This window comes from Gadus chalcogrammus, chromosome 3, assembly GCF_026213295.1.
Source record: "Gadus chalcogrammus isolate NIFS_2021 chromosome 3, NIFS_Gcha_1.0, whole genome shotgun sequence".
Classification (NCBI taxonomy): Eukaryota; Metazoa; Chordata; class Actinopteri; order Gadiformes; family Gadidae; genus Gadus; species Gadus chalcogrammus.
In genome coordinates, this window is record NC_079414.1 from 13,511,340 (window position 1) to 13,537,652 (window position 26,313).

Below are 26,313 nucleotides of genomic sequence, written 5' to 3' on the forward strand. Positions count from 1 at the left end.
ACATGGCTAGCTCGCTAGCTTTAGCAATGGGTCTGCCTAGCCTTCTGGAAGACTCGGCTCATTTTCAAAGAGTGCATGAACAGAGTGAGCATAGGTCCCCGGATAGGCCGGTGGACTGACAGGATGCAATCATTTAAATAGGACCAAATGCAATTGGACAGGCTTATTACAGGCCTCCAAAAGCCAAATATAAAGGATATGTCTTTTTTTTTAAAGAGCGTTTGATTTCTTTCGGGACGTTCAAAGGTTTTCCACAAATATGACAAAATGCTTCTTAAATAAATTGCCTACCCTAGCTTTAAGCAATCGCTCATTGTCCAAAAAAACGTAACAGTTAACTTTCACTTCTTGCTTGTTAATAAGCCAACAAGGAGTATATGAAAACATTAGAATTTTTTTTGTGCATTTGGTGTTGAAGTTAACGTCTAAAAACCAAACTTAAAGAACAACGTACACGCGTGTGTGTGTGTGTGTGTGTGTGTGTGTGTGTGTGTGTGTGTGTGTGTGTGTGTGTGTGTGTGTGTGTGTGTGTGTGTGTGTGTGTGTGTGTGTGTGTGTGTGTGTGTGTGTGTGTGTGTGTGTGTGTGTGTGTGTCCCCTAGAGAACGGCGAATATTATTTTTGGCTGTTGATTAAAGGACATTAAAATGACAATGACGAACATGATATGAAGAATATATCACTGTCATATACAAACATACTAGCGAACAATAAATAACGGAAATACATTATTGAATCATAATCTGCCCCTTTAGTCGCAGGTTGATGATTGATTAAAAACAGACTGGAAAATAAAACAAAAAACTCTTATGCCAACCCAGCAATTCTCAGTTCTGCATTTAATCTCTCGAAACTTTTAAATCAAGCCAAACCAACCTAACAATAATAATCACAAGTGCAACATGTTTCATTAAAGTTCTGCCTTAAAACAAAAACCTTTGTTTACCACAGCATGAGAGAAGCCAGAATCACCACACCGAGCCTTTACAAGGGAGGAAGAACAGTAAACCGCTATCAACTGAATGAGAGCGGGAAATAAAAACAGCATAACCATCTGCAACTCCAGAACAGGATCGAAAACAGCAATTGGTGGCGTTGTACATTTCATTTGACCAGAGGCGGAAAAACATAATAGCTGTCGTTACACGTTTGGGGTAAAAGATTGGGGATCATCTTTTAAAAAAAGCCACCAGGGGGAGCGGTAGAGTTGTCCTCCCTGGCTTGAAAAAGACACACCTTTGGAAATGAGAAAGGGACCGAGCTGGCCACCTAAACCCGCTGTTTAGCGGGTCCAAACGGGACCAGGGATCTGCTGATTACTTTGTTCAATTTGGTGTCAAATAAATTTCCCTGAATATAAAAAAATGTATATCATTATTATTAATAATAATATAATAATAAATGAATAAACATTGACAACAATAGCAACAATATATAACAAAATAAGAGCAAAATAATATCATAACAATCATTTATAAAGACTTTTGGTAGACAGGAATAAAAACAAAAATCTGGCAAAAGAAAACATCCTCCCTCACATATGTGGTTGAACATACACGGGGAAAAGGAGAGAGAGACACAATTGGTTTGTGAGGGGGGGGGGGGGGGAAGAGACTAGATATCAAGACAGGTTCTGCTGAGGGACAGCTCTCCCCCAGCAACACTCTAACTCAACGAACCACGGGTGCTCCAACACTAAACAAACATCACCAAAATACAAAATAAAATAAAAAGGCAAAAGTGTGTCTTTTTCCAAGTACACAAACAATTGACAATTCCAAAAAACTAAAATACACACAAAACAGGTACGGTATATGCTTCCAAATAAATAAAAATACACTTTTTGTTTGCATCCCCAGCCCTTAACTTAAAACCAATGGCAGTTACAGCATTAACAATAACATGCAATTGATACTTGAAAGCGCTCCCCTGCTGTCCCCACGTCCAGAACCCCGCCCACCCGGGTCCAGTACCCCGCCCACCCGGGTCCATCCCCGCTCCATAATACATTCCTCACATTGCTCCGCTCCCTCAAAACCCTCTTGCTGCGTGTCCGTCTACTCGCTCTCGTTGGCCCTCTGCGCCGTCGCTCATCACACACGGACACGCGCAGACATGCAGGGAGGAGGGATCCCCCAAGGGAACTCTCATCCACCATCCTGTACAGCCCCTAGTATCTCCATACATGTAGCTTATTTACACGGGAGGCGGCGTCGCGACGTGCTTTGAATGACTGCATAGTGAAAATGTTTTTTGGTTTACTTTACAGATGGAGAGAGACACGCAAACAGGCAAACACATACACTGTTTCTTGCCGTCTTTTTTTTTTTTTTTGTACACCGCGGGCCCTGCAATGGACACACACACACACACACACACACACACACACACACACACACACACACACACACACACACACACACACACACACACACACACACACACACACACACACACACACACACACACACAGCCTCGCAGGGTCCTATGAGAAAGTAATAACTATATACATTTGGTGCATGCGTGTTGTTTTTCCGGTTAGTAAATCAGTCTTTTTTTTTTACATAAACTCACACACACCAACAGTACAGGGGATACCTTTGCAAGATTCCCAGATAGTAGCTTGTTAGTGTCTTAGAGTGTGTCTGCATGTGTGTGGGTTAGAGAGAGTGTATGTGTCGAGGGATACTTCAACGGAACAACATTGAATATAGACTGGGAGAGACTGGGTCCATGTGATGCTCTGACCTGGATGACTGACAGTATAGTACGGATAGGTCTCACTCTGTTAAAGTGGTGCAGGAAAATAAAACACAGAATTGCAGAGACAGCGCCCCCCTACAGTCAAACACTGGCTATTGCACCTGCTCACTCTGGGCAAGGGCGTTCAGGATCTCCAGGTTATGCTGCGTCACTTTCCATACACACTATGGCAACGACGTCATAACCTGGATCTGTGCAGCCTGTGGTTTGTTGGGGTGCGGCTCTTTTAGTTCAGGAGGGATACAGCTTTTAACGGGCTGGAAACGGAGGAACTTCTTCACCGTCTCTACAGGGGATGGAAGGCCGAGCACAACAGCCAGACCCTCCCAGTTAAACCTCTCATAGCGAGGATGTCTGAGACCCACGGGAAGCGTTGGAACGTAACCGAGGTTCGAATCTAGGTTCGATACACTTTGGATCGGTTGTGTTGGATGTTGAAGGGGGCCCCCAGTCTCTTGCTGTAGATGACACACATAGCTATAGAGATTTTACATAGATATATATATTATATGTAGTCATAGTGATCAAATATAACGTCAACAACAATGCTCATCATAACCATAAACCACAGCTCTTTCGTATCTTTTCTTTTTTTTTTTTCTAGCAGAGGACACCTTTGGTGTAGACACAGACCTTGTGATACAGTTCGCTGGGGCGGCCCCCGCAGACAGACAGACATGGGTGGACTGACGGACAGACAGGCGCAAGGATTGAGGACTGTACACTTGAGATAACCCATTACATGAACGAGAACCACCTCAGAGGAAACGGAACCCCAAAAAATAAAATGTGTCCGTTTGGGTTGGACATGACCTCTCTGTGATGCTAGTGGGGTGGATAAACATGGTCTTCTGTATCTATGGTGACGCACGCTTGTGTGCGTGTTCGCAGTGTGTTAGTGGCTCTGTGTCGACAAATATCGGGTTTCTCCCGATACACCTCCTTGCGTTTCCCTTTCTCTGAATTCATCGAAAACATTTAGTTAACCTCCTCTCCCCCCTCGGATGCTTCTCAGTATTTGGTAACATGTGTTTACATTGCATTAGGTTTGACATATTTGGCTTAAAAAAAAAAAAAAAGGTATTTGTCCTTTTGGGAAAAAGATGACAGCAGTCTAAAGCAATTCAAAGTAGCAGCAGTACACTAGCAACCCAAATAAATAATATCTTTCTCAAAAGAAAAGTAAACATGATCAAACATTTAAACAGACACTGATTCTCACTCCCTAAAGCCATACACTTCAGGTCGGTGTAACACCATGAAAGCTATTTTATTTATTTTTTTAAGTATCCTGCAACACAGAATCCATCACGTTTCCACTTCCTATCTCCGTTCCCCCACCACTTGCTGTCCAACATCCTGTCCCTGCCACTCCGTCCCAGACCCTTCACTGACGTTCTGTTACTTTCCTTAACTTCTCTAATTCCCTCCAGTCCACCGATGCACCAGTTGGGATAACGCTATGCTACAGCAGCCTGATAAACCAGAACCAGTCAGCCAAGGGGCAGAAGAAAATACCCCTCAACACAAAGAGCCCCATCAAACAGGTCAGGCTCTACGAAAAGGAAGCCTACCACCTAGAATAATATTAGAGGTATGTCCATCCGGTTACGGACCCAAAGCCAGTTCTAGTATAAAAAGGATCCCGTTGCTCCTGTGCATAAGCCTATTGACTGGTGCATCCTCTGCTCTGACATCACACTGCTCCTTCCCTTCTACAATGTTAGTTTCCTCAAAGCTAGACGCATCTCTACCACTGGTCAACATGCTATGCTCTCCCTCCCCCTGAATCCTCTTACTGGTTCTTTCCTGTTCCATGGGCTCTCCCGCCCTCTCTGTGTCGAGTGGTGATTTGGTTTCCGGTTCCCGAGTCCTCCCTGGTCAACTTTGGCAGTGACTGTGCCGGAGGTTAGTAGCTCCATGGACTCCATTGGTGTAACACCAGAGAGCTCAGAGAACCGACCAGGGGCTGAACCTCACTGTGGTCACGCTGTAGGATGGCCAGAGGTTCCACCCCAACAGTACACCCAAAACATGGGTGTAGCCATGTCCCATTGGTTATCCGAACACACTATAACCTCAGATGTTACCACTCTCGGTAGAGGAGCCTTAACGTCCTCTGAACACCACTGCCAATCACTGGGTCACGGGGATGAGGCTTCCAGCCAAGGTGACCTACACTTAACGTTTAATTCCTTCATATCAGCATTATGCCTGGTGTTAATCACGGGGGCTTTTATTTTGGAATGACCCACCACAGCTTAACTGCCACTGAGCTGTCAATACTGGACTGTGTGCTCCATAGATTTGGAGCTTATAGCTTAGCTTGGCACTAGCCCAACCGGACGGTGGGCTAGCTAAACATTATCCTCTCTTCTTCTTCTACACCACACCTCCAACGCTCCCACCTCTTTAAGTTCTGTGTCGCTTTAAATAATAATAATAATAATACTTATAAAATGACCCATAAGAAACCCATACACAACTGTACCTACTACAAAGCAATGCAATTTTTTTTGTATTTTCCATAATTTCTTAAATCGTGTAACAAATTAATGGATGTTAATATTTGTCAGAAATTCAGTTTAATTATTAAGTGCAAGGTTAATATTGGCTACAAAAAAGTAATTGGTTGATCTCGTGAGTTAGTTATAGTGAGTAAAATAAAAGATGGATAAAATACATAATCTGCCTTTGAATAACACACACACACACACGATAGGACTCATAGTAACACCTTATCCTGGTCGTGTGTGTCCTCCATCACAGTGGGGGGGAAAGGTTCCTCTCCACTCTACTCTACACTGAGGCTCCGTTCCAGTGTCTGCTGACTACGCTGTTGACCGATGCGATCCGATTCTTCAATGCAATGGATCAAAGGGTGTAGTACATACTAGGGATGGGCAACGATCGTCGAATAGTCTGAGTCACGTAGAATATCGAATAATGAATGTGACTTTGGTTATTTATTACACGGCTCTTCTCAATGCTGTCAAACGCTCCGTTCACTTGACTGGGCCTTCTCAACTTCCGGTGGTGAATATCTTTTTGATAATTCACTGTTGCTAAGCATATAATGACCGCAGTCAAGGAAAGTTGTATCGTATCACTCCAGAAGTAGTCTGGTAACTCATCAACCCCAGCGTCCTCGGTTGCTAAGTGACGTGAACGTCTTTGGCAGACTATTTCTCTGCTGATCAACACTACGAATGCTGGTAACAAATAAATTGTAAAAAGACACACCGTGTGAAGTAATTTTTTCGGCCATAGTTTCCATATGCTAAAGACGTGTCTAGTTCACCGTCATGCAGGCTGTGTTCAGTAAAATAAATAGCGATGTGTTTTCGGCGCATGTAGGCCTATCTGCCTAAGCCCACGTTGAAATAATTTTGATGAATGTTGAATGTTGATGGCGCAGTTGTTGAAATAAACAGATTGATTTCATACAAATCATAGAAGCCTCCCCCTGTGTCATTGTGTGTGCGTGTATACGAGTTGTGTGCGTGCGTGCGTGGGGGGTTCTTGATCGACCGATTTTCAAATGCTTCTCAGCGAATATCAAAATAGTATTTTTGCCAGAAATGCACATCCCTAGTACATAGACGAGTACGTGTCTGCACGCGGTAAGAGAACATTTACGTGTAGAAACAAAACAGTGCAGTGAGTTATACGGATTAGTGTGAGTGTGCTGTACATTTTCTGTTAGAAAGGTGTGATGACACACCAGTCTAATCTAGCTAAGGGACCCCTCCACCCCTACCAGTTCTGCCTGTCCATTTGAACCAATCAAAACCACCAATGAAACCCTAAAATACCCTTAAGGGATCTACTACTGCACCTGTCCGTCCGTCCACCCGATCCATCCGTCCATGTATTGATCCGGAGGCCTCAACTCTCCAGTCTCCATCAGTCTCTCCTCTTTCCTCAAACACAACCCGGACCGCACGGCTCCCCCCCCCGCCCCCCACCCCTCCCCAGGGTCCAAAAGATAGGCTAAGCCCATGATAGGCTTGGCTAACACCGGTCTAGGCTAGTGTAGGCCAAGACGAAGCCTAGACTGGGCTAGGCTAGCGCTAAACACTCAAAGCCAACGCAAGGCCTGCCTAAGCTGGCCTGGCCTTAGCTAGCCCTGCCGAAGCTAACCCGGGTAGCGTTGGGCTGAGGCCGATGTTGAGCTTGTCCAGGGCCAGGCCCGACCAGGCTACCTGCTGAAGACCGAGGTCAGCTGGTGCTGGTGGCTGTAACACTGGCTGCTGCGGGGGGACTCGGTGCAATCCATGACCGCCTGGAACCAGCCGGCCACATCCACCTCCAGGACCTCGTAGTGCCGGATGAAGTTATGCTCCTGGGGGGGGGGGGGGGGGGTGGCCGGGGAGACGCGTGTAAACAAACAATTCAGCGCCATCCAGAAACGGTCCTTCGGGGGCCATTTTCTACACATGATCTTGATGAGAGAAACGTTTCATGAGGCAAACAAACACGACTCACCAGCAGTTTGTTGTATTTGGGCCGTTTTCTGTGATCCTTTGTGAGGCTGTGGAAAGAAAACGCATGAAACAACACGGATTGACAGTCGGTGCGTGAACCGAGTGCGTCTAGTTTAGAATCCTGTCTGAGGCGAATTTTTGCGGATGTGTTTTGAGTCTGTGGTTGCGCGTGTCTCACCAGTCTTTGACGAAGGACTGGAAGTCGTTGGAGAAGTCCATGCCGTGAGGCAGCACTGGAGGGTCTTCCTGGAGCACTTTGGTGAGGACTTCAAAGTCCGTCTTGCAGTTCTTGTAAGGGAACTGTCCTGTGGCTAGCTCCACCTGCAGGCCAAGAGGACACACCATTTGGATTTAATAATGGCGCGTTTCCAACGGAGGGTGCGGGTCGGTTCAGTTCGCAAAGGTGCGGCACGGGTCGCGTTTCCACCGCCAAAAGTGGGAGTGACCCGGACTGAGCCGTATTGAGCCGTACTCGTCTCGCAGTTCTCCTCCGTTGGGGTACTGAGACGCCTGAATAGGGTGCCGGAAAGTTCAAGCTACACACGCCGACCGTTGATTGGTTGACAGAATCGCACTTCCGTGCGACAGGGGGATCATAATAAACAAACACATTATCCGCAAGGTGTTTCTAGACAACGGCGAAAGCTTCGTTAATTGAAGAAAATGTCACGCAAAAGTTTGCCGTTCCTCCTTGGATGACCTACATTGTTGATCTTTGTGCGCGTTCTGCTTTTTCCTTGGATTTATTAGCAGGCTACACTCTGTCAGGCTGCTATGAGGTCACAATGCTAACGTAGCTGCCGCGGCTATCGCCATCCGGCTTCAAGCCCCCCCCACCATAAGGGTACTGTCGGCGCTGGAAACGCGAGCTGCGCCGAACCGCACCTTCACTACTCCACCAAACCTCTCCGAACCGACCCGCACCCCGGAAGGAAATGCGCCATACCCACCCAATATTTATTGGAAGCCTTAATATTAATACTGCCAAGCTCCAACATGTTACGTGCCATGTAGTGACCACTACAGTAATGCTAGCATACACCCAGTGTAAGACCAAGAGAGGTCCACGTCTTACCAGAGAGATGCCCAAGCTCCACACATCGGCCCGGATGTCGTAGTCTGGCTTGCTGGGGTCTGGAGGGTCTATTCTCTCAGGCTGCAGACACACATTATTACAGGGGGATCTGTGAGTACATAAGGACTGCAGAACATCTCTACAACCTGGGACAGACAATTCCATGTTCAGAAACTAAAAAAAGGTCCTGCCATGCGTTTCCTTTCACCCAATGCAAGTGAGCCTTCAGCCGACTCCTGGATTACACCAGCTAGCCAATCCAGAGGGTTGACTCACATGCTGGGACCAAATTAAATGTTCTGAACTTGGAAGTTTCCATCTCTGTGTTTATGTATCCATCTGGGTACTCTGTGCATGCGCCTGCATACATGTGTGCGTGTGTGAGTAAGTGTATGTATGTGTGTGTGTGTGTGTGTGTGTGTATTTGTGTGCGTGCGCCTGCGCGTGCATGAGTTTGTGCATCTTGGTCTGGTTGTGTGCGCGCGCGCGCGTGCGTGCGTGTGTGGCCATCTGGGCCCGTGTGTTGACTCACTGCCATGTACGCAGCACAGCCGGCGCTACGTGTCTTGGCCTTGGAGTCGACCAGCCGCCCGCTGATGCCAAAGTCACACAGTTTGATCTGGCCCTTGTCGTCCAGCAGGATGTTGGAGGGCTTCACGTCCCGGTGGATCACGCCGTGCTTCTCCTTCAGGTACAGCAGCGCCTTCACGATCTGGGAGGACAAAATACACGCACGTTACCCAAACTCAAGTGGTAGACCTTGACCAGAAAACATACATGAAAACCACTTCAATTTGGACCAGAAAACACACACACACACACACACACAGCTTACCGCCACAGTCATTTTTCCCAGAATGCGCTCCGGCATCGGCCCCTGGATCCTCTTTTTCAGCTTCTCAGCACACGTCCCCATCAACTCCATGGCGATGAACACATCCGTCTGCACACACACACACACACACACACACACACACACACACACACACACACACACACACACACACACAATCAGTATTCCAATCCAATTAGGCATTGAGCTCCTCCTCTGAACATTAGGGTGCATGTGTGTGTTTGTGCTTACGTTGGTAACTATGGCGCCATAGCACTGAATGATGTACGGACAGTCGTGACTCTTCAGCACTACATCCAGGTCCATCAGGATCCTCTTGTTCTCATCCTTGTTTCCAGTGCGACGCATTTGCTGGTGACACCAAAAAAAAACATACCACATTGAGTTACCAGAGAACACTGTAAATAAGAACAAGTCTACGCAAAACAAATGAACTCCGCAAAAAGCAAGAGAAACACAAGAGACTTTAAAGGATCCAAGCAGTAGTGAGTCCATGTGTGAAGTACTTGTGCTTTGCATCGGAGAGCTTGCTAATTGTTCAACAGCACGCCGACTACAATTAAGCTATCTCCCGATATAAAAAGGAAGAATGTGTGTGCTGTAATTAGGGAATCAGTGTGGGCTGAACCAATCAGGCGAATGAGAGGGAGGGAGTGAGGAAATGCACCACAGGGACACACAAAGAAGGAGAGGATAGTACAAGAGAGAGTGCAAGAAAGAAAGAGAAAGTGGACATCTGCGCCCTATTGGTCATAAATGATCGGATGCTGCTTTACGTCAGAGATAGGGGCCAGCCCTACCTTGACTGCGATGACGTGGCCCGTTTTCTTGAATCTGATCTTAAAGACCTGACCACAAGTTCCACTGCCAATCTCGCCCTCGCTGATCAGGTCTGATACCTCAGCTGGATAGCGCTGTGGGGAAACATGCATAAATAAATAGATTACTAATGCTGGTATTACCTTCAGTCAGTTACCGTAGGGGTGCTAAAGGCCCTGTCAATGTTGAGGAATCTTGTAGCTCAAATACAAAACTAACCAACATGAGATTATTCATATGTTGTGTGTGTTCAGTTCATCTCACCTGACCGTCGATCTTTAGATAGCCCGTCTGTTTCATGATCTCCTGAAGCTTCTGGTCAATCTCCGCACTGCAGAACCAAGCACACATTCCATTTCAGGGATGCTATCTCCCTCTCTGTGTCTGTGTCTGTCTGTGTTGCGGTTGGGGGGTTTCACAAGAATGAAGCCAAAAGATTGGCTAGACGTTGCTCTGTTTCAGCCACCTTAGGTATTATGCAAATCTGGAGACAAAGATGTTTTGTTGATCCATTGGGTGTAATAACTTAGGGGCCACTCACACTAGGGCCGCAGCACCGTGCCCGAGCTCATATGCATACTAAAGTCTAGAACGTTTGGCTAGTGTGACCACGACATCCGCATTCCAGCACGGAACAGCCCCTTGGCCACGGCACACTTGGGAGAGGTGTGCCGTGGCCAAAGTACAGATGCTAATGAGATGACACGCACACACGCGTGGATACGCAACGTGAGCTGGATGACGTAGTCCTTGCGCGACCCTTCTTTCTTTATAGGTCCATGCCCTACTTCCCCACAAAAATCATTTTAAATAATGGCGGCAAGCGGTTCACGAGTGGGTTTACGTTGGTGCGATAGTGAAGTCGAGTGTTTACTTGAAATTTGGGCAGACGACAGCATTCAGTCGCAACTGGACACTGCGCTTGGTGATGACGTATTTATCGTATTACGACGTGATGACGTATGTATGAAGGAGCAATCGTGCCCAGGCCACGTCCTTTTGGAGCAGTGTGACCACGGGCCAGCGGGGGGAGTGGGGAGGGGGGGAATCGTGCTGAATCTTCCTGCAGCACGGAACAGGCAAACGGCCCAAGTGTGAATGGCCCCTTAACTTATCATGTAGGTCTTGTAAAGGCATGTAAGCTTGATGAACCTGCTCCATTGTCAATCTTTCTTCCCATAATGTTCGGATGTTGTTCCCCTTCTTTGTAAAATTTGGATCAGAATAAAAGCATTTAAGTGTGTGTGCGTGTGTGCGTGCGTGCATGTGCGTGCGTGGACCTACTTTTCCAGGCTCTTCTGCAGGACGTACTGGGGCGTGGGCAGGTTGAGCATGTTGCGGGGGCGACTGGGGTGGTGCTGGGGCGAGCTCTCCGAGGACGACGACCTGCTCCCCCCGTCGTTGGTCAGGGGCAGCTGGAGCGCTGGGGGAGGGGGGAGGGGGGGGGGGGGGGGGGGCACAGGGGGTTAGAGACAGGGCTGCAGAGAGCCATACAGACAGAGGATAGGCTCGGGCTTGCCTTTAACAAAGAGGGAGCCGCATGTAATGACAACCCTGGAGCTCTTTACCCCTTCTCCCCAAAGTATTCCGCACTGTTTGACTTTCTTGCCAAACTCTTGGCGCTACACACAAGAGGAAGGTTTACTTTGTGTCTCCACATAGTTTTGTTTCACGGCTTGAGCGAGTACGAGTACAGGTCGTGGGGAGGGACACAGGAGCGAAATACAACCCAGTCTGTGTCAAGCGAGTCCTTCTACTTCTATATTCGCCTTGCTTAATTCCAATTGCCATGGACTAGCCACTGACATACTGATTGATATGTTGGTTAACTGGTTATCGCCACAGATAGGTAGGCGATAAGCCGTGTGGCCGGTCATGTACTACGTTACTGTAAGGGTAGTTTTGTTTTGTTTATTTTTCTTTAATTAACCGGGATTAAACATTGAGTCATTGTACCTACCTTATCGTTAAGAAATGTTCCTTGGACAATTTAACCGTGTAACAAATGGGTGTATATTTTCCCCCTCATTTAATAGTTAGTGATTTATAATAAATTACATTCTGTAAAAAAAAGTAAAGTGTTATTGGATTTGTACCACAGCACCCAGCTCTTCACCCAGAGAGGCCTTACCCATCTCAAAACGCAGACTGAGGAAATATTATGCACCACTAAAAACATGGACGCCGCGCAAACAAGTCCTGGGCCCCATAAAAGCGAAACACTACGTTCAAAGCCAAGTGGTGAAATGCATGAGTGAACCTGTTTGACTCTGGAAACCCTTGTAAGCCCCCAGAGGAGTTCAAAAGAGGCAACAAACAAGGAGCCAGTGGGCGGTAGTAGGGTGTTAGCAAGGAGCTGTCATGCACAGCGGGCCCGTAGTACCACACCCAGCCCAGACCAGGGGCATGGCAGGGCGCAGTGGAGGCAGCAATACACCTAAACCAGGAGCGTAAATCTCATCCACATGCTTCTACATCCTGCCCACCACTTCACCCACACATCGCCATCTTCATTAGCGTAATAGCCAGAACAGAATCAATGGCCGCAAGCATTACAATGCGTAAGCATTGCGTGGCAAAGCAATCTCTTCCCCGGGGCCATAAACCTGACTCCCGTGGATGGCCTGTACCGCACCCACAAGCCATCTTGTCGTTATCGCTTGGGTTGCTTTGCTTGCATCACAGTTGTGGATTGTGGGCTTAACCCTTGCTATAAATCCCTTTTTGTCTCACTGTTGAATACCACTGCCCTCCGATGACCCTCATATCTAAACCCATCCACCCACAACTGTTCTGTTGGTGGCTTCAAAATCTGCACAGCAAGAATCAGTTTGCATATAGATAAAACATTTGTGGCAGTTAGGTCTCTGAGGAGGTGAGTTCTGGCCCACACCCATCCACTTGCCTGGACCGTCCCGTACCTGTAGGGAGGTAATGCTTTAGCCAAGAGGTGGGGTTAGAGACACTGAGAGACTCAACGAGTAGGTCCCCCGAGTCTTTTGGCAGTTCACAACACAGCTTGATTTGGCTCCGGAACGACAGACAACTTTACAGACTGAGCGAAGACAGAGAGAGAGCGAAAACAGAACTTGACACATGTGACAAGACGTGCGCACGAAAGACGCTGACGTGTCGCTCGCATGGAGCGATCAAAGGAGGAGAGAAGAGAGAGTGTCTGCGGTGCGGACGAACAAACGGCATCTGCTGAGTAGAAGGAGAAGAGGAGGAAGGAGCAGCCACAATTGTCAAAACAGAGACTGAGTGGGGCGTCCGACGAGAGACATTTAGGGAGTCATCAAGCGGTCAAACGAGTAGGAAAAAAGACCTTGCAAGAGAGAGAGAGAGAGAGAGAGAGAGAGAGAGAGAGAGAGAGAGAGAGAGAGAGAGAGAGAGAGAGAGAGAGAGAGAGAGAGAGAGAGAGAGAGAGAGAGAGAGAGAGAGAGAGAGAGAGAGAGAGAGAGAGAGAGAGAGAGAGAGAGAGAGAGAGAGAGAGAGAGAGAGAGAGAGAGAGAGCGCGCCCAGAGCAGTCACAGCAGTTCTGAGGCCAAGCCAGTGGGGATGCTGGATTAGAGATTGTGTCAAACGAAACATACCCGGTACACATCGTGCTGTGCAGAAAAAGCCACATGCAACGTGATTCTCTGCCTCCATCAAAACAAGGGTTAATTATCTTAACCAACGCATGTACACACAACACTGCCCTGCCACAGGCACACAGGAGCACACAAACACAGAGGGGGAAAAAGAGGGCATGGAAGAGAGGGGAAGAGATTTTAGTGTTAGAGGTCAGAGTTTAAAGGGGATGGGTGGGGGAGTATTGGAACCCATCCCTGAATCTGCAATAATTAAAGCAATGAACTCCACAGGACGTGGTTTTTACAGTCACCGCTTCTTTCCCTAATAGGTATGTGAGGTGTTTTCTATACGGCAACAGACTATGTGGAAAAGCTACATCTCCTCCCTGTTGCATTAATTACTGCGGATCATGATCTATTACTCTTTTTGGAGACCTTGTGGCACTACTATGGCACTGTGCTGATCTGCATAAATGAAAAAGATGCACAAATAATACTATAAAGATTTTTAAATAATACTTGAACGGAGATTAACATGTCGTTACATTACAACGGATAGACTACACTAGGATGAGGATAAATGTGCAACATGTATTATAATTTATAAATATAAGTACTGGGTGGTACTTAAGAAGAGAGCAGGTGTTGTTTACACACACATCACACCTGTGTTTTAAAATGTGACGCTAACAGCTAGATGAGTGGGAATGGAATACAGGAGGATGGGCGAGAGAGAGAAAAAGAACAGGGGAGAGGGGTGCAGTGGCAGAGATGATTGAATGATACCTGCACGCTGGGAGGGGGCTGGAGCAGGAGAGAGCTGGATCACGATGACTGGACGGAGAGAAAATATGCACACACACACCCACACATTACTCCCCAGTCGGGCAGAACCACACCAGACACACACACTCTGCAAACCATCACACACACACCTTGTTCGCTCACTGTGTACGCCAAATGTAACCAACAACTTTGAAAGACACATTCAACACAGACATATACAGTTTACACACACACACACACACACACACACACACACACACACACACACACACACACACACACACACACACACACACACACTTGTTCATAATCCATACAGCCAATTTATCAATAAAAAAAAAATTCTTGGAATAACGCCAGAACCCCGTTCATCAAGGAATGAAAAAAAAGTAATAGCACTCAAGTTCCCCATATGAAATGAAATGGTTCCAGGTATGAACCTACCACAATGCAACATAGGTCATATTTATTGGAGAGATTGCATACTGCTCAAGTCGAATGGATAGTTAACCCGAACGTGCATTCAAAACACACTTGGTTGCCACGATCAGCAGTTTCGTTGATACTGACAGCGAGTGCAGCTCCTCATTACTTGGAGGGCCAGGGTGGTGGCTTGGCGAGTGCGCGCATAATCTCAAAACACGATCGTTATCGCGAACAGTCATCCGACCGAACGTGTTTGTCCTTTCTGCATATCTGGTGAAACTAGACGTTATATTCACAGGAGTGTACCTCTTTCTAGCCGATGTGAGCTAAAGCTATGGTTCAAGCTAGCTATTGCTACCGCGTCGCTCCTCCGGTCGATTATTGAAATATAAATCAATTCCCCTTTAAAATCTATTTTGTGTCAGCGCTACACATCTAGTGCAAATAAAACTAAACGTCATATCAATTATATGTAATTATCCAAGAAGGAATAACAACGTTCAAACCCGACATTGCGGCGGGGGCCTGCAGCCGAGACGAGCTGGTGCGGAGCCGACAACAACCTGAACACACTTCAGGGTGCCAGTCCGTTTGACATGTCACAAAACGTTTGCCATCCGTTTAATATGGTCAAATATAACCTATACACAACCATGACCATCCATTTAGGGTTTTTTGAAGATCGCCAGCCTCACAACAAAGCATCGCTGGCGTTTGTTTATGTAGCTAGCCAGTTAGCATGAAAAGGTAACACCAGCAAAACACCCCCTCTCCTCTTCGCCCTATGCTCTGCGATCTTTCCTCGTATTCTGTTACACGTCCCCATTCTCTTCCCAATGGACACTTACTTGGTCTTGGACGTGATCGCTGTGGACTCATGTCTATATTAAGGTCGATCCTCCGGCGAGCATCATTATTCTCTTGTTTTAGTTTCTCCTCGATTCTCGAGAGCCTCTGTTCCAGCGACGACATCTTGAAAAATTGAACAGCATCGAGTGATCACCGAGCTCTTGACTCCCCTCTCTGGCCAACTCACAATGATAGTCATGCAGGGGAGGCAGACTAGAGGACAGCAACAAAATCGCAGTGCAGCAGTGGGACCACCGAGCTCCCTGTCCTGTTCCCTCTGACACTGACAGTCCAGCCTAGAGTTCAACACGCGGGGATATTGCCACTTTAGAAAACACACCTTGGCTTAGATTTTTATTTTTTGGAAGCACAGTCTCACTGTTTATGGACACAAAGTGGTGAGGCTAGTGGTTTCGTAAGCCATCACTTCCAATTATAGATTGCAGTGAGACCATACTGCATAGTTATGAGAATGATGCATTATATGGGGAATCTGTCAGCTGGACACAAACGGATGAATGTTGTGTCCAGGGTCCCTCTGGCAACATTTTTCTCTTTACACTACAAGCTAGTTATATTCTTAAAATGAGCCGATAAGTAACCAGTCCAATTCTTGCACGTTACTAGTTTTGAAGACAACGTTTAGCAAGTTTATAGAGTATATCTCTAGAACTCGACTCGCATTGAGTACTCTTAATCACCTACAATTCAGAAGCAGGCCCGTGGGACCTGTTCTGTAAGCTACAGGGCATGTCCTGACCCTTACAAATTGATCCGACAAGCGGTTGCTGCAGAAACTTTCTAAGTGAGACTTTTCAGATAAATGGTTTAAAACACAATACCAATCCTAGGCCATGTCCTTCTGACCGAAAAATAACTTTATAAAATACACTTGTCATACTTTCACACAATTTTGTATTGTCGTACACAAGAGGAATCCGGTTCACATTGTTATACATACAGTTGAACAACAATTGACACAGACAAGGATTTAGGATAGCAGAGCCTGAATTCCACGGAAAACAAATGAACCAGGCCACAGACTCATGATTACGGACAATGGTTCATCAATAATCCTTAAAATGATATTTTGTTTTTAGTATCTCATGTGGTAAAGAATGGACAGCAAGAATGCAATAATCACTGAACAAATTCACACACAAAAGTTGATACAATATTGCTTATCCCACCCACCTAATAATGACTTGTCTTTGCTCCTGAAGAAACCGTTTTTCCAAGAGCACTTGCATTGAACGCCAAGATTCACATTAGTAGACTACAGAACAATGGAGATGGTATCGCCACGATGGGAAACATGACAATTAAAAGATGTGGCAAGCTGTTTCTAAGAACTTTGCCAAGACCAGTTTGTTTTCTTTTCACCTGGGTGGGATTGTCGGTAAATAGCTTACTTCCTCTACAATAGCAGTAGGCTACAGGTAACTCTACCAGTCATAATAATACACTAAAACACCATCAAGCTTTTATTTCAAGGCAGTTCTTCAGTATCGCTCGTAATGCCTTTTTATAAAGAGGGGTCAGGTAGAGGAACTCCTGCAACATGAGCTACAAATCAAATCTCAGGTTTCATCAGAGCAACAGAATTGTGCGTCTTGGGTAATCAACATTTTGACTTGAATTTTTAGGTCGGATCAATTTCCCCCAATGGCATGTGAATTAAAATGCATGCCCACATCTTTTTCCTGCTGGTTACGGCTCGTGATTTTGTGTTTATTTTAAAAGGTAGACAGAGTAGGCATGGGCCTAAGGCGCTATATTTCCCCATTAAGCAGCGATATGTATGCAACATTTTGAAGGGTTCCATAATAATAAAAATAAAAGAAGACTCATCGTCCTGCCTTTGGGGCAGAGAAACTAAAACCTCAAATAAGAAAAATAGGAAATGTGTAGAGAAGAGCAACAGTTAAACAAACGAGACCTCTTTCTCCTGACAGAGGGTCAACAACCTGGAATAGTGGTTCTTCACCCCAACACATAAGACAGCACGCTTGTGCCGGCGTTTTCAGCGGCGCCGTCGTCACGATACAAGTCTAGGTCCTTTTATGAGATATTGAGTCCAAACTCCTCCAAGATTTTGTTTGTTTTGAAATCGATTTCACTCTGCTCCATTAAGAACAACCATGTATAAACACTTATTTTCTGACATTCGCAAATCACTTATTGCATTCTTGGACAATCGCAACATTTACAAGAAAACAGAAAAAAAATATGAAGCTTTTTTGTGGGCGAGTAGAAATGTAAGGCATCGGGCTAGGAGGCCATGTCACACAGATCTGCCTTCTATAAAACGTTACAGAAAGACTGAGGGTCTCTGATTCATAGCTAGACAGACTACCCCATACAGGCAGAGGAGGATAATCACTGGTGAGTGAAGATGCATGTTTGCATGATACTGTTCTACCAACTGGTTTTATGACAGCAGCCGTTGGTGTGAATAGAAAAAAAAAGAAAATTCATTTATAGTCCTGAAGAAAACAAAAAGGATCAGATACTAATCAATCAGATACTAATAACTGTTTTTGCGTGTGATTTTGATAGTACTTCATTTTCATGGCATCCATCTTGTCTCCTGACACAACGCCGCAAGTCATCGGTGCCTGTGTCCATATCTCTTGTTGGTCCAGAGAAAGAACACACACACACACACACACACACACACACACACACACACACACACACACACACACACACACACACACACACACACACACACACACACACACACACACACACACACACACACACACACACACACACACACACCAGTTTGTCCCCATTCATTCACAGCGGGGTGGCAGGTGGAGCGAAAACTCCCACACGTCAAAGGACACCGTCCGCCCACGATGGTCGGAACCCCCCACCCCCCCCTAAAACTCTCCACAAGGATCACATAACAACCACCCCACCCCTGCCCTCAACTAAAACCCAGACCCCCCTGCCACAGCCGGTGACCTTTGACCCAACATCAGCCCCCTCCACGCGGGCTCCAACTAGCAGAGGTCGGAGACGTAGTCAAAGTCCCGGAAGCTGTCCTGGTCCTTGCGGGAGAGCGTGCGGGGCTCTCGCGGCGGCGTGAGGGACGGCGCCTCGGTGGTGAACTCCTCGTCAAAGTTGCTGACATCCTCCTTGCCCGCGATGCGCGGCACGAAGGGAGGGGTGAGCTTCCTCTGGAGCAGCGCCTCCCAGTCCATGGACTGCAGGGGGCCAGGGAGAGAGGGAGGCAGGTGGGGGAGGAGAGAGGGAGGCAGGTGGGGGGGGAGAGAGGGAGGCAGGTGGGGGAGGAGAGAGGGAGGCAGGTAGTGGTTGAGCAAAGGGGGGGCGGGGAGAAGGAAAAGAGGAAGGAAGTAAGACAGTGCAAACACACACACACACACACACACACACACACACACACAATTGAATCTTTCCCATTGTTTTGCTTTTAAGGAACTGCTGTGGGTTAGCTACTCGAGCGGCTGTCGGTCCTTACCTTGAAGAACGGCTGCTTCTTCACCTCCTCTGCATCTTTCTCCCCGGAGCCCAGCCGTCTCTCAGGGTTCCTCCTCAGCAGCTGGTCCACACACAAACACACACACACACACACATTTGCAAGTGCTGGGTTTGAACGCGAGTGTGAGATGTACTGTATATGACAACATCTTATGTATGCGTGTGTATGCAGCTACACGTATGTATGTCAGTTTGTAAAGCATTTGTGTTCGGTTTTCCGGCCTAGATAGCGTCCGTCTGTGTGTGCGTCTGTTCTTACCCTCCTCATTATGCCTATGGCCTCAGTGGAGAGGAAGCGTGGGTAGCGCACTTCATCGTTCACAATGCTGTCAAACACCTCCTCCTCATCGTCACCTGGAAACGGGGACTAAACACACACACACACGATCAACCCTGCCATTCTTATGGGAACTGCAATTTCATCGTTGGATTCTTGCATGGTGTGAGTGTGTTTCTGCGTGTTCTTCCTCACCTCGCCCACCAGCATCTCATAGATGAGGACCCCCAGCCCCCACCAGTCCACGGCGCGGGTGTACGAGGTGTCTGTCAGCACCTCCGGGGCCAAGAACTCTGGGGTCCCGCAGAATGTACTGGTCCGATCACCATAACCCATCCCTAAACACACACACACACACACACACACACACACACACACACACACACACACACACACACACACACACACACACACACACACACACACACACACACACACACACACACACACACACACACACACACACACAGAGAGAGAGAGCGAGGGAGATCAGCACAGAGACATAGTTAGAGGTAGACAGAGAGAGATGAAGAGAGACCGATATTGATGGAGAAGATATAAAGGGAGACAGATGGAGGGAGACAGAGATGGAGGGAGACAGAGATGGAGGGAGACAGAGATGGAGGGAGATGGAGGGAGACAGAGATGGAGGGAGACAGATGGAGGGAGACAGATGGAGGGAGACAGAGATGGAGGGAGACAGAGATGGAGGGAGACAGAGATGGAGGGAGACAGAGATGGAGGGAGACAGAGATGGAGGGAGACAGAGATGGAGGGAGACAGAGATGGAGGGAGACAGAGATGGAGGGAGACAGATGGAGGGAGACAGAGATGGAGGGAGACAGAGATGGAGGGAGACAGAGATGGAGGGAGACAGAGATGGAGGGAGACAGAGATGGAGGGAGACAGAGATGGAGGGAGACAGAGATGGAGGGAGACAGAGATGGAGGGAGACAGATAAAGGGAGATAAAGATGGAGGGCGTTGTAGTTGGTGAGAAAGTGCAGATGAAAGAATAAATTATGTATTTATTTATATTTAGCCAAACAAAACGATAGATTCCAACCTCAGCCAGGGCGGACATTCCAGGTCCCAGAAACTCCACCCCAGTATTTCACATCAATCATCTTCCCACAGGGGTTTACACTTTATCATTAACCAACATTAGCAAATGCACTTATAAGCATTAACTAACAATTAACTTTTGACAAATGGTCTAGTAAAAATGTACTAATGTGTTCACGTGTATCAATTGTCTTCATAATCCTGGTCATGTTAACTAAGGTATTCAATTATATATGAGTTTTTAGGGTTAGGGTAAGGGTTAAACCTTAGCCTAACTCACTAAACCTAACCTTAAAATAGTTAATTGTTAATTACATCTTAGTTAACCTATGCTAATGAATGGTTATTAAATGCACCCGTATTGTAAAGTATTACCTTGCAATGTGACATTGCAACCAAGAAAAACACCACATAATTTGCGATGAAATGCAAATTTGAAAAGAGTCATCCACACCCACCTTCTTTACAAAGGCCAAAGTCGGCGATCTTGACGTAGCCATCTTTGTCCAGCAGCAGATTGTCCAGCTTGAGGTCTCTGGAGCATAACAAGAGTAACCAAGCATGAGACTGATGTGTTAGGAAGGAACTTTGAGTAAAATGTTGAAAGATCCAGTCCTAAGTCATGTGCGCTCACCTGTACACAATCTTATGGTCATGAAGGAACTGGAGTCCAAGCACAACGCAGGCCGAGTAGAACCTACAGATGGGAGCGAACACATGCCATCAGGATGGGAACATGGCATACACATTCTAAACCTATATGATCAACTTGGAAGGTTTTGGCTTTCAGCCGACCAGCCAGCAAACCTCAAAGGTAGTCCCATGAGTGACAGCTACAGAAACCAATAGTGATGCTCCAATAGCTTGGACACGGACACATATACTTCTCACATATCCACGCATACACAGCCACATGAACACGCATGCTTGAGACACTAACTCATACGCCCCTACATACATGCCCCCTACAAACATACATACACACACGGCAAACACATATTACACACACACACATTAACATAATACACTCACATTCTCACACACGTTCAAACCCGTGCTCATACAAATTCCAATGGTTGTGTGTCGCGTTCAGCTGCTGTGATCAAGACACACACACACACACACACACACAGACGCTACTTACATGGCGCGCGGCTCTGTGAAGACGTCCGTGTGGATGTGCATCATGAGGTCTCCGCCCGCCGTGTACTCCATGACGAAGCACACGTGCTCCGGCGTCTGGAAGCACGCAAACAGGTTGACCAGGAAGGGGTGCTGGGACGAGTTGACCGCCTCGAAGATCCTCTTCTCGCACATGAGGCTGCGGTCCAGAGAGAGGGCCAAAGGATCAGTGGTGGAATAACACAGGGGTCTGGGAGCACGACCCGGTCACTTCTGTCCAAAGCGAGTCCCATGCTCATTATTTTAGGTTGCGTATTTGAGATAAACCGAGAAACAAACATTGGGTTTCACGATGGCAAAGACGGTACAATGGCCTGTGTCGTGCTCCAGGAAAGACACAGGCATCCGTCAGGGGAGACCTCCGGTTGCCAGGAAACGCCCCTGGCTCTACCTTCCTTAGAGACTACCCGACACCTGACTCCCAATCATCCCAAGCACGAGGACTGTGGATCTGTGTGCCTCTTAGAAGGTTCTCTCCCCTCGCTTACGAGTGTTTTAGGGTTAGAAGGGTTCTCGGGGGGGACTGGGGGATTTGCCCTGTGAGGCTCTTAGGGATCGGGATTAAGTGCGATACGGGCTTTAACACGGACGTGCATGTACCTGTCCACCTCGTCCCTGGATACGATGTCTCCCTTCTTCAGGGCCTTGATAGCGTACATGGTGCCGCTCTTCTTGTACTCCGACAGCAGCACCTGGAGGTCAAACAGCCAATGAGCCCGTGTCACGTCAACCAGGGTCAACCATAAGGAGGGTCAAGGGGAGGCCATCGTAATGCTTGGGTTTATCCAATGTCTTAAAGATGATTTTGTAGTATACAGTATAACTGTATGAAGTACACGTTTTATTTATTTTTACGAGAAAAACAAGGGAATCATTGAATGTTTGACAGGGTTTGAAGGAGTTGTGTGTAGGTTCCAGGTGTCCAACATTACCTTTCCAAAATGTCCCCTGCCGAGCACGGCGATCAGACGGAAGTCCTTGAGGGACAGCGGGCCCTTTCTTTGCTTACTGCAGGACAGCCAGACAGAGAGACACAGACAGAGAGGCCGACGGGCCGAGAGAGGCAGGCAGATTAACACCATAGGAACAGAGGGAGACAGAGACAGAGAAAGAGAGACAGACAAGACCATAGATGGGTGGAGAGACAGGTAGAAAGACACAGGTACAATCGTCAGCAAGTTGGCATCGATCAGACAGTGATGGCCACGCTCGGACATGTCTGTGTTGAATGTATGACACAGCTTTTCATCCTTTATCATCCAAAGGTCTAGTGGTTTGCGAGCAAAATGGTAAAAATAACAAAGGCTCTTGAGTTTCAATGAAACAGCACTTGTATCATACTTAACCTTGAACAGTGTTATAAACATTGAGTGCGCGCGTGTGTGTGTGCGTGTGGGGGCGCGCACGCAGGCGTGTGTGAGCACCTGTCAACAGGGGGGGTTTGGGCAGTACACTCTGGGTTGAGGTCATGGGTGAGGTCAGGAGTGAGGTCAGGGGGGGAGAAGGGCTCGATAGCAGGCACCCGCTCCTGAGGAACACAGACAGACGGACGGACAGAGAGAGAGCAAGACGCAGGATATTAGGAGTTGTGGGGGAGAAAAATAAAGAAAACTCTCTCACCTTCTTTTCCTTCTCCCTCTCACCTTCTTTTCGTTCCCTCTCACCTTCTTCTCGATCCCTCTCTCACCTTCTTTTCGTTCCCTCTCTCACCTTCTTTTCGTTCCCTCTCTCACCTTATTTTCGTTCCCTCTCTCACCTTCTTTTGTTCCCTTTCACCTTCTTCTCGATCCCTCTCTCACCTTCTTTTCGTTCCCTCTCTCACCTTCTTTTCGTTCCCTCTCTCACCTTCTTTTCGTTCCCTCTCTCACCTTCTTTTCATTCCCTCTCACCTTCTTTTCGTTCCCTCTCTCTCACCTGCTTTTCGTTCTCTCTCACCTTCTTTTCGTTCTCTCTCTCACCTGCTTTTCGTTCTCTCTCTCACCTGCTTTTCGTTCTCTCTCTCACCTGCTTTTCGTTCTCTCTCTCACCTGCTTTTCGTTCCCTCTCTCACCTGCTTTTCGTTCCCTGTCTCCCCTTATCTTCGTTCTCTCTCTCACCTGCTTTTCGCTCTGTCTCCCCTTATTTTCGTTCTCTCTCTCCCTTCCCATCTGTCTCCCTCTCCCTGCCTCCCTCTACCGCAACCCGTCTGTCTTTCTCACCGGCGTGTTGTTTTCCGTGTCTCTCTTGTTTTCTCCTTTGTATGGAGAGTCGCTGTCCAGACTCAGCTTCTCCATACAGATTTCCCTGGAAACACACACGCGCACACGCACACACACACACACACACACACACACACACACACACACACACACACACACACACACACACACACACACGCGGGTACGTACACAAACAGGGTGTTTAGACGACACACAGTACCGGGAAACACAGCAGGGAGAGACTGCAGGAACCATGCTGCTGGATGGACCCTCGCTTGGTGTGTGTTTTACCCGCTGGTGAGGCTGTGTGCGTGGGGGCTGTAGGTTCCTGTGTTGTTGACGGTGGGGATGGCGTTCCGCAGCAGCCTCACCCACGTCCCAATGTCCACGTTCATCTGCCGCGCACGCAAGAAGGCCTTGCCTACACACACACACACACACAGACAACCCCATTGTAAACATCAATGTAGACTTCATCTCCGTCAACCTCGCCGCGCCATTGAAACCAACCACAAGGGGGAACTGCTGAGCTCCAAGCGTACCAACGGTCTTGGTGGTGACAGTACAAAGCCATTGAATACCCAAAATCCAATTCTACTTCCTGTTCCCCAGTTTGAGGTGACCAAACTGAATAATTGAAGAGCCATCACCATGCCAACCACTGATAAGCCTGAAACTTACTATTTGTAGGGCTAGTAGCAGAAGTATATTTGCACAATGTAAGCCACAGAGCTGTATCATATGCATGCATGCAAATAGGGTGGAATGAGCATGAGCATAAACTGTGTGAAGGTTTGAAATGCTATTAAAACCCATACCATTAAAACCCATGCCAAAGAAGCAGTTTCACAAATCTGAATGCATCAAGAGCAGACAGCCTAACAGCTGAAACGACATTGCAGCACAACGGATGAGCTTGTGTTCATTGGAGGGATAACATTCGAGCCCAGTCCCGGTGAGACATGGCGAGTGGGCGGTGGTATAAAAGCCGCCCTCGACCTAATATTGAAACTCAGACAACAGTGTAGGCAGCGTCTGGGAAACCGTGTTGAGAGAGGTCCCCGTGCTGATGAAACGGACGCTCACCCTGCTGTTTGGAGAAGACCTTCTTCTGCCTCTGAAGACGAGGGACTCTCTCGATCACAGGGTTGAAAAAGGTCACCTGGTACAGACACACACGCACAAACACACACACATCCATACACCATTATTTGCTACATCATTATTTGCTGAACATATAGTATATTGTGTGTCTGCGCTATTTTGGCGAGTGTATTGGTATGTGTGCTCACACGTTTGTGTGTGCGAGATTGTGACTGCTTGCGAGATAGTATGTCTAAGTGCAAGATTGGGTGCGCCATTATGCGAGTGTGTATGAGATTGGGTGCGAGATTGTGCATGTGCGAGATTGAGCGTGCGCATGTACGTGTGTGCACGTCTGTTTGTGAGATTGTGTGCGTGCGTGCGTGTGTGAAACATTGTGTGCGTGTTTGTATGTGAGCTATTGTGTTTGTGCGTGAGGGAGACCAGGGCGTGTGAGAGATGTTTCAGAGGCGTACCTCCGCCAGCAGCAGCCCCTGTGGTTCCAGCTCCAGCTGCACTGCGTGCTTCTGGTTGTCCAGGAAGTCCTCCAGCTTCAGGTACTTTAGGGCACACAGAGACCTGTAGTCCCTCCAGTACACCGCTATCTCCATCTCCCTGGACTGTTAGACACACACACACACACGCACACAATGAAGACTTCAAACGCATCCCAGACAGGCAACACAGCTTTCACAGTCGGTGATCTCGTCATAAAAAAAATGCTCAACTTTGTGACCTTAACGTTTAGATCAGTACACGTCGATTTCGTAATGTGCACTCTTTCAACTTGTCCTTTTTTTAGCTACCGTTTTAAAAGTTTCCAGACGGATCAAAGGAAAGTTGTATGCAGATAGCAATTGGTCAAAGAAAATATCTGATGAAGTGGTTGACTCCTTATTAAATATACTAAAATCGAGTGAATGCCATAGTACTTTGTGAAGTGTAAGCGTGCAGGTGTAAATGTGCTCACCCTCTCCAGCTCCACGGTGAAGGTCTGGTCCCAGGCCTGATCTCCTACGGTCTTCCAGGCTGTCTGACCCACCACGCCGTTGTCCATCTTCAGGACCGCACTCACCTCCGCTACGCCCACACAAAGACACACACACTCACGTTAGGAATGACAAAGCCATTCGTCAGCTAGTAAAATACGCTGTGAGAATATCCAATTTGACTGCGCCTGCCTCTGTACAACACTTTCGGTAATCTATCTCGCATGTCAATCACAGGTACAATGTCACTCACTGGTTGAGGGACGTAGAGCGGCAGGGGGCAGAGAGGGTGGACGTTTGCTTTTTATCATAAATCGCCTGCCCTCTCTCGAATCCTACTCAAAACAAACAGTCTACACAGCAGAACCTTGGACTGTG

General features: G+C 47.3%; 2 protein-coding genes across 4 annotated transcripts in view; both read right to left on the reverse strand.

Moving 5' to 3' along the window:
- Positions 1-1,990: 1,990 nt before the first annotated feature.
- map2k7 (mitogen-activated protein kinase kinase 7) lies at positions 1,991-15,845 on the reverse strand. Of its 2 annotated transcripts, XM_056586089.1 has the most exons (12): positions 15,632-15,845; positions 14,358-14,405; positions 11,281-11,419; positions 10,261-10,327; positions 9,978-10,091; positions 9,409-9,528; positions 9,160-9,267; positions 8,857-9,036; positions 8,325-8,405; positions 7,428-7,570; positions 7,251-7,296; positions 1,991-7,107 (listed from the first exon to the last, which is right to left on the reverse strand). In XM_056586089.1, the coding sequence occupies exons 1-12, from the start codon at positions 15,753-15,755 to the stop codon at positions 6,964-6,966; spliced, it is 1,314 nt and encodes a 437-aa protein (XP_056442064.1). In that variant the 5' UTR covers positions 15,756-15,845; the 3' UTR covers positions 1,991-6,963. The 2 variants fall into 2 exon arrangements, with proteins under 2 accessions (XP_056442064.1, XP_056442065.1); XM_056586090.1 differs by lacking the exon at positions 14,358-14,405.
- Positions 15,846-16,429: 584 nt separating this feature from the next.
- Positions 16,430-26,313, reverse strand: part of pkn1a (protein kinase N1a) — a 43,591-nt gene continuing 33,707 nt past the window's right edge. Inside the window, exons 9-23 of one of the 2 annotated variants that reach the window (XM_056586074.1) lie at positions 25,917-26,026; positions 25,423-25,566; positions 24,950-25,025; positions 24,155-24,284; positions 23,864-23,948; positions 23,090-23,193; positions 22,598-22,673; positions 22,266-22,357; positions 21,628-21,804; positions 21,118-21,180; positions 20,942-21,018; positions 19,615-19,757; positions 19,402-19,509; positions 19,123-19,203; positions 16,430-18,847 (exon numbers count right to left, since the gene is read on the reverse strand). In XM_056586074.1, coding sequence (XP_056442049.1) covers positions 18,644-18,847; positions 19,123-19,203; positions 19,402-19,509; positions 19,615-19,757; positions 20,942-21,018; positions 21,118-21,180; positions 21,628-21,804; positions 22,266-22,357; positions 22,598-22,673; positions 23,090-23,193; positions 23,864-23,948; positions 24,155-24,284; positions 24,950-25,025; positions 25,423-25,566; positions 25,917-26,026 — 1,670 coding nt within the window. In that variant the 3' untranslated portion in view covers positions 16,430-18,643. The remainder of the gene's footprint in view (positions 18,848-19,122; positions 19,204-19,401; positions 19,510-19,614; positions 19,758-20,941; positions 21,019-21,117; positions 21,181-21,627; positions 21,805-22,265; positions 22,358-22,597; positions 22,674-23,089; positions 23,194-23,863; positions 23,949-24,154; positions 24,285-24,949; positions 25,026-25,422; positions 25,567-25,916; positions 26,027-26,313) is intronic. The other variant, XM_056586072.1, reaches the window with a different exon arrangement.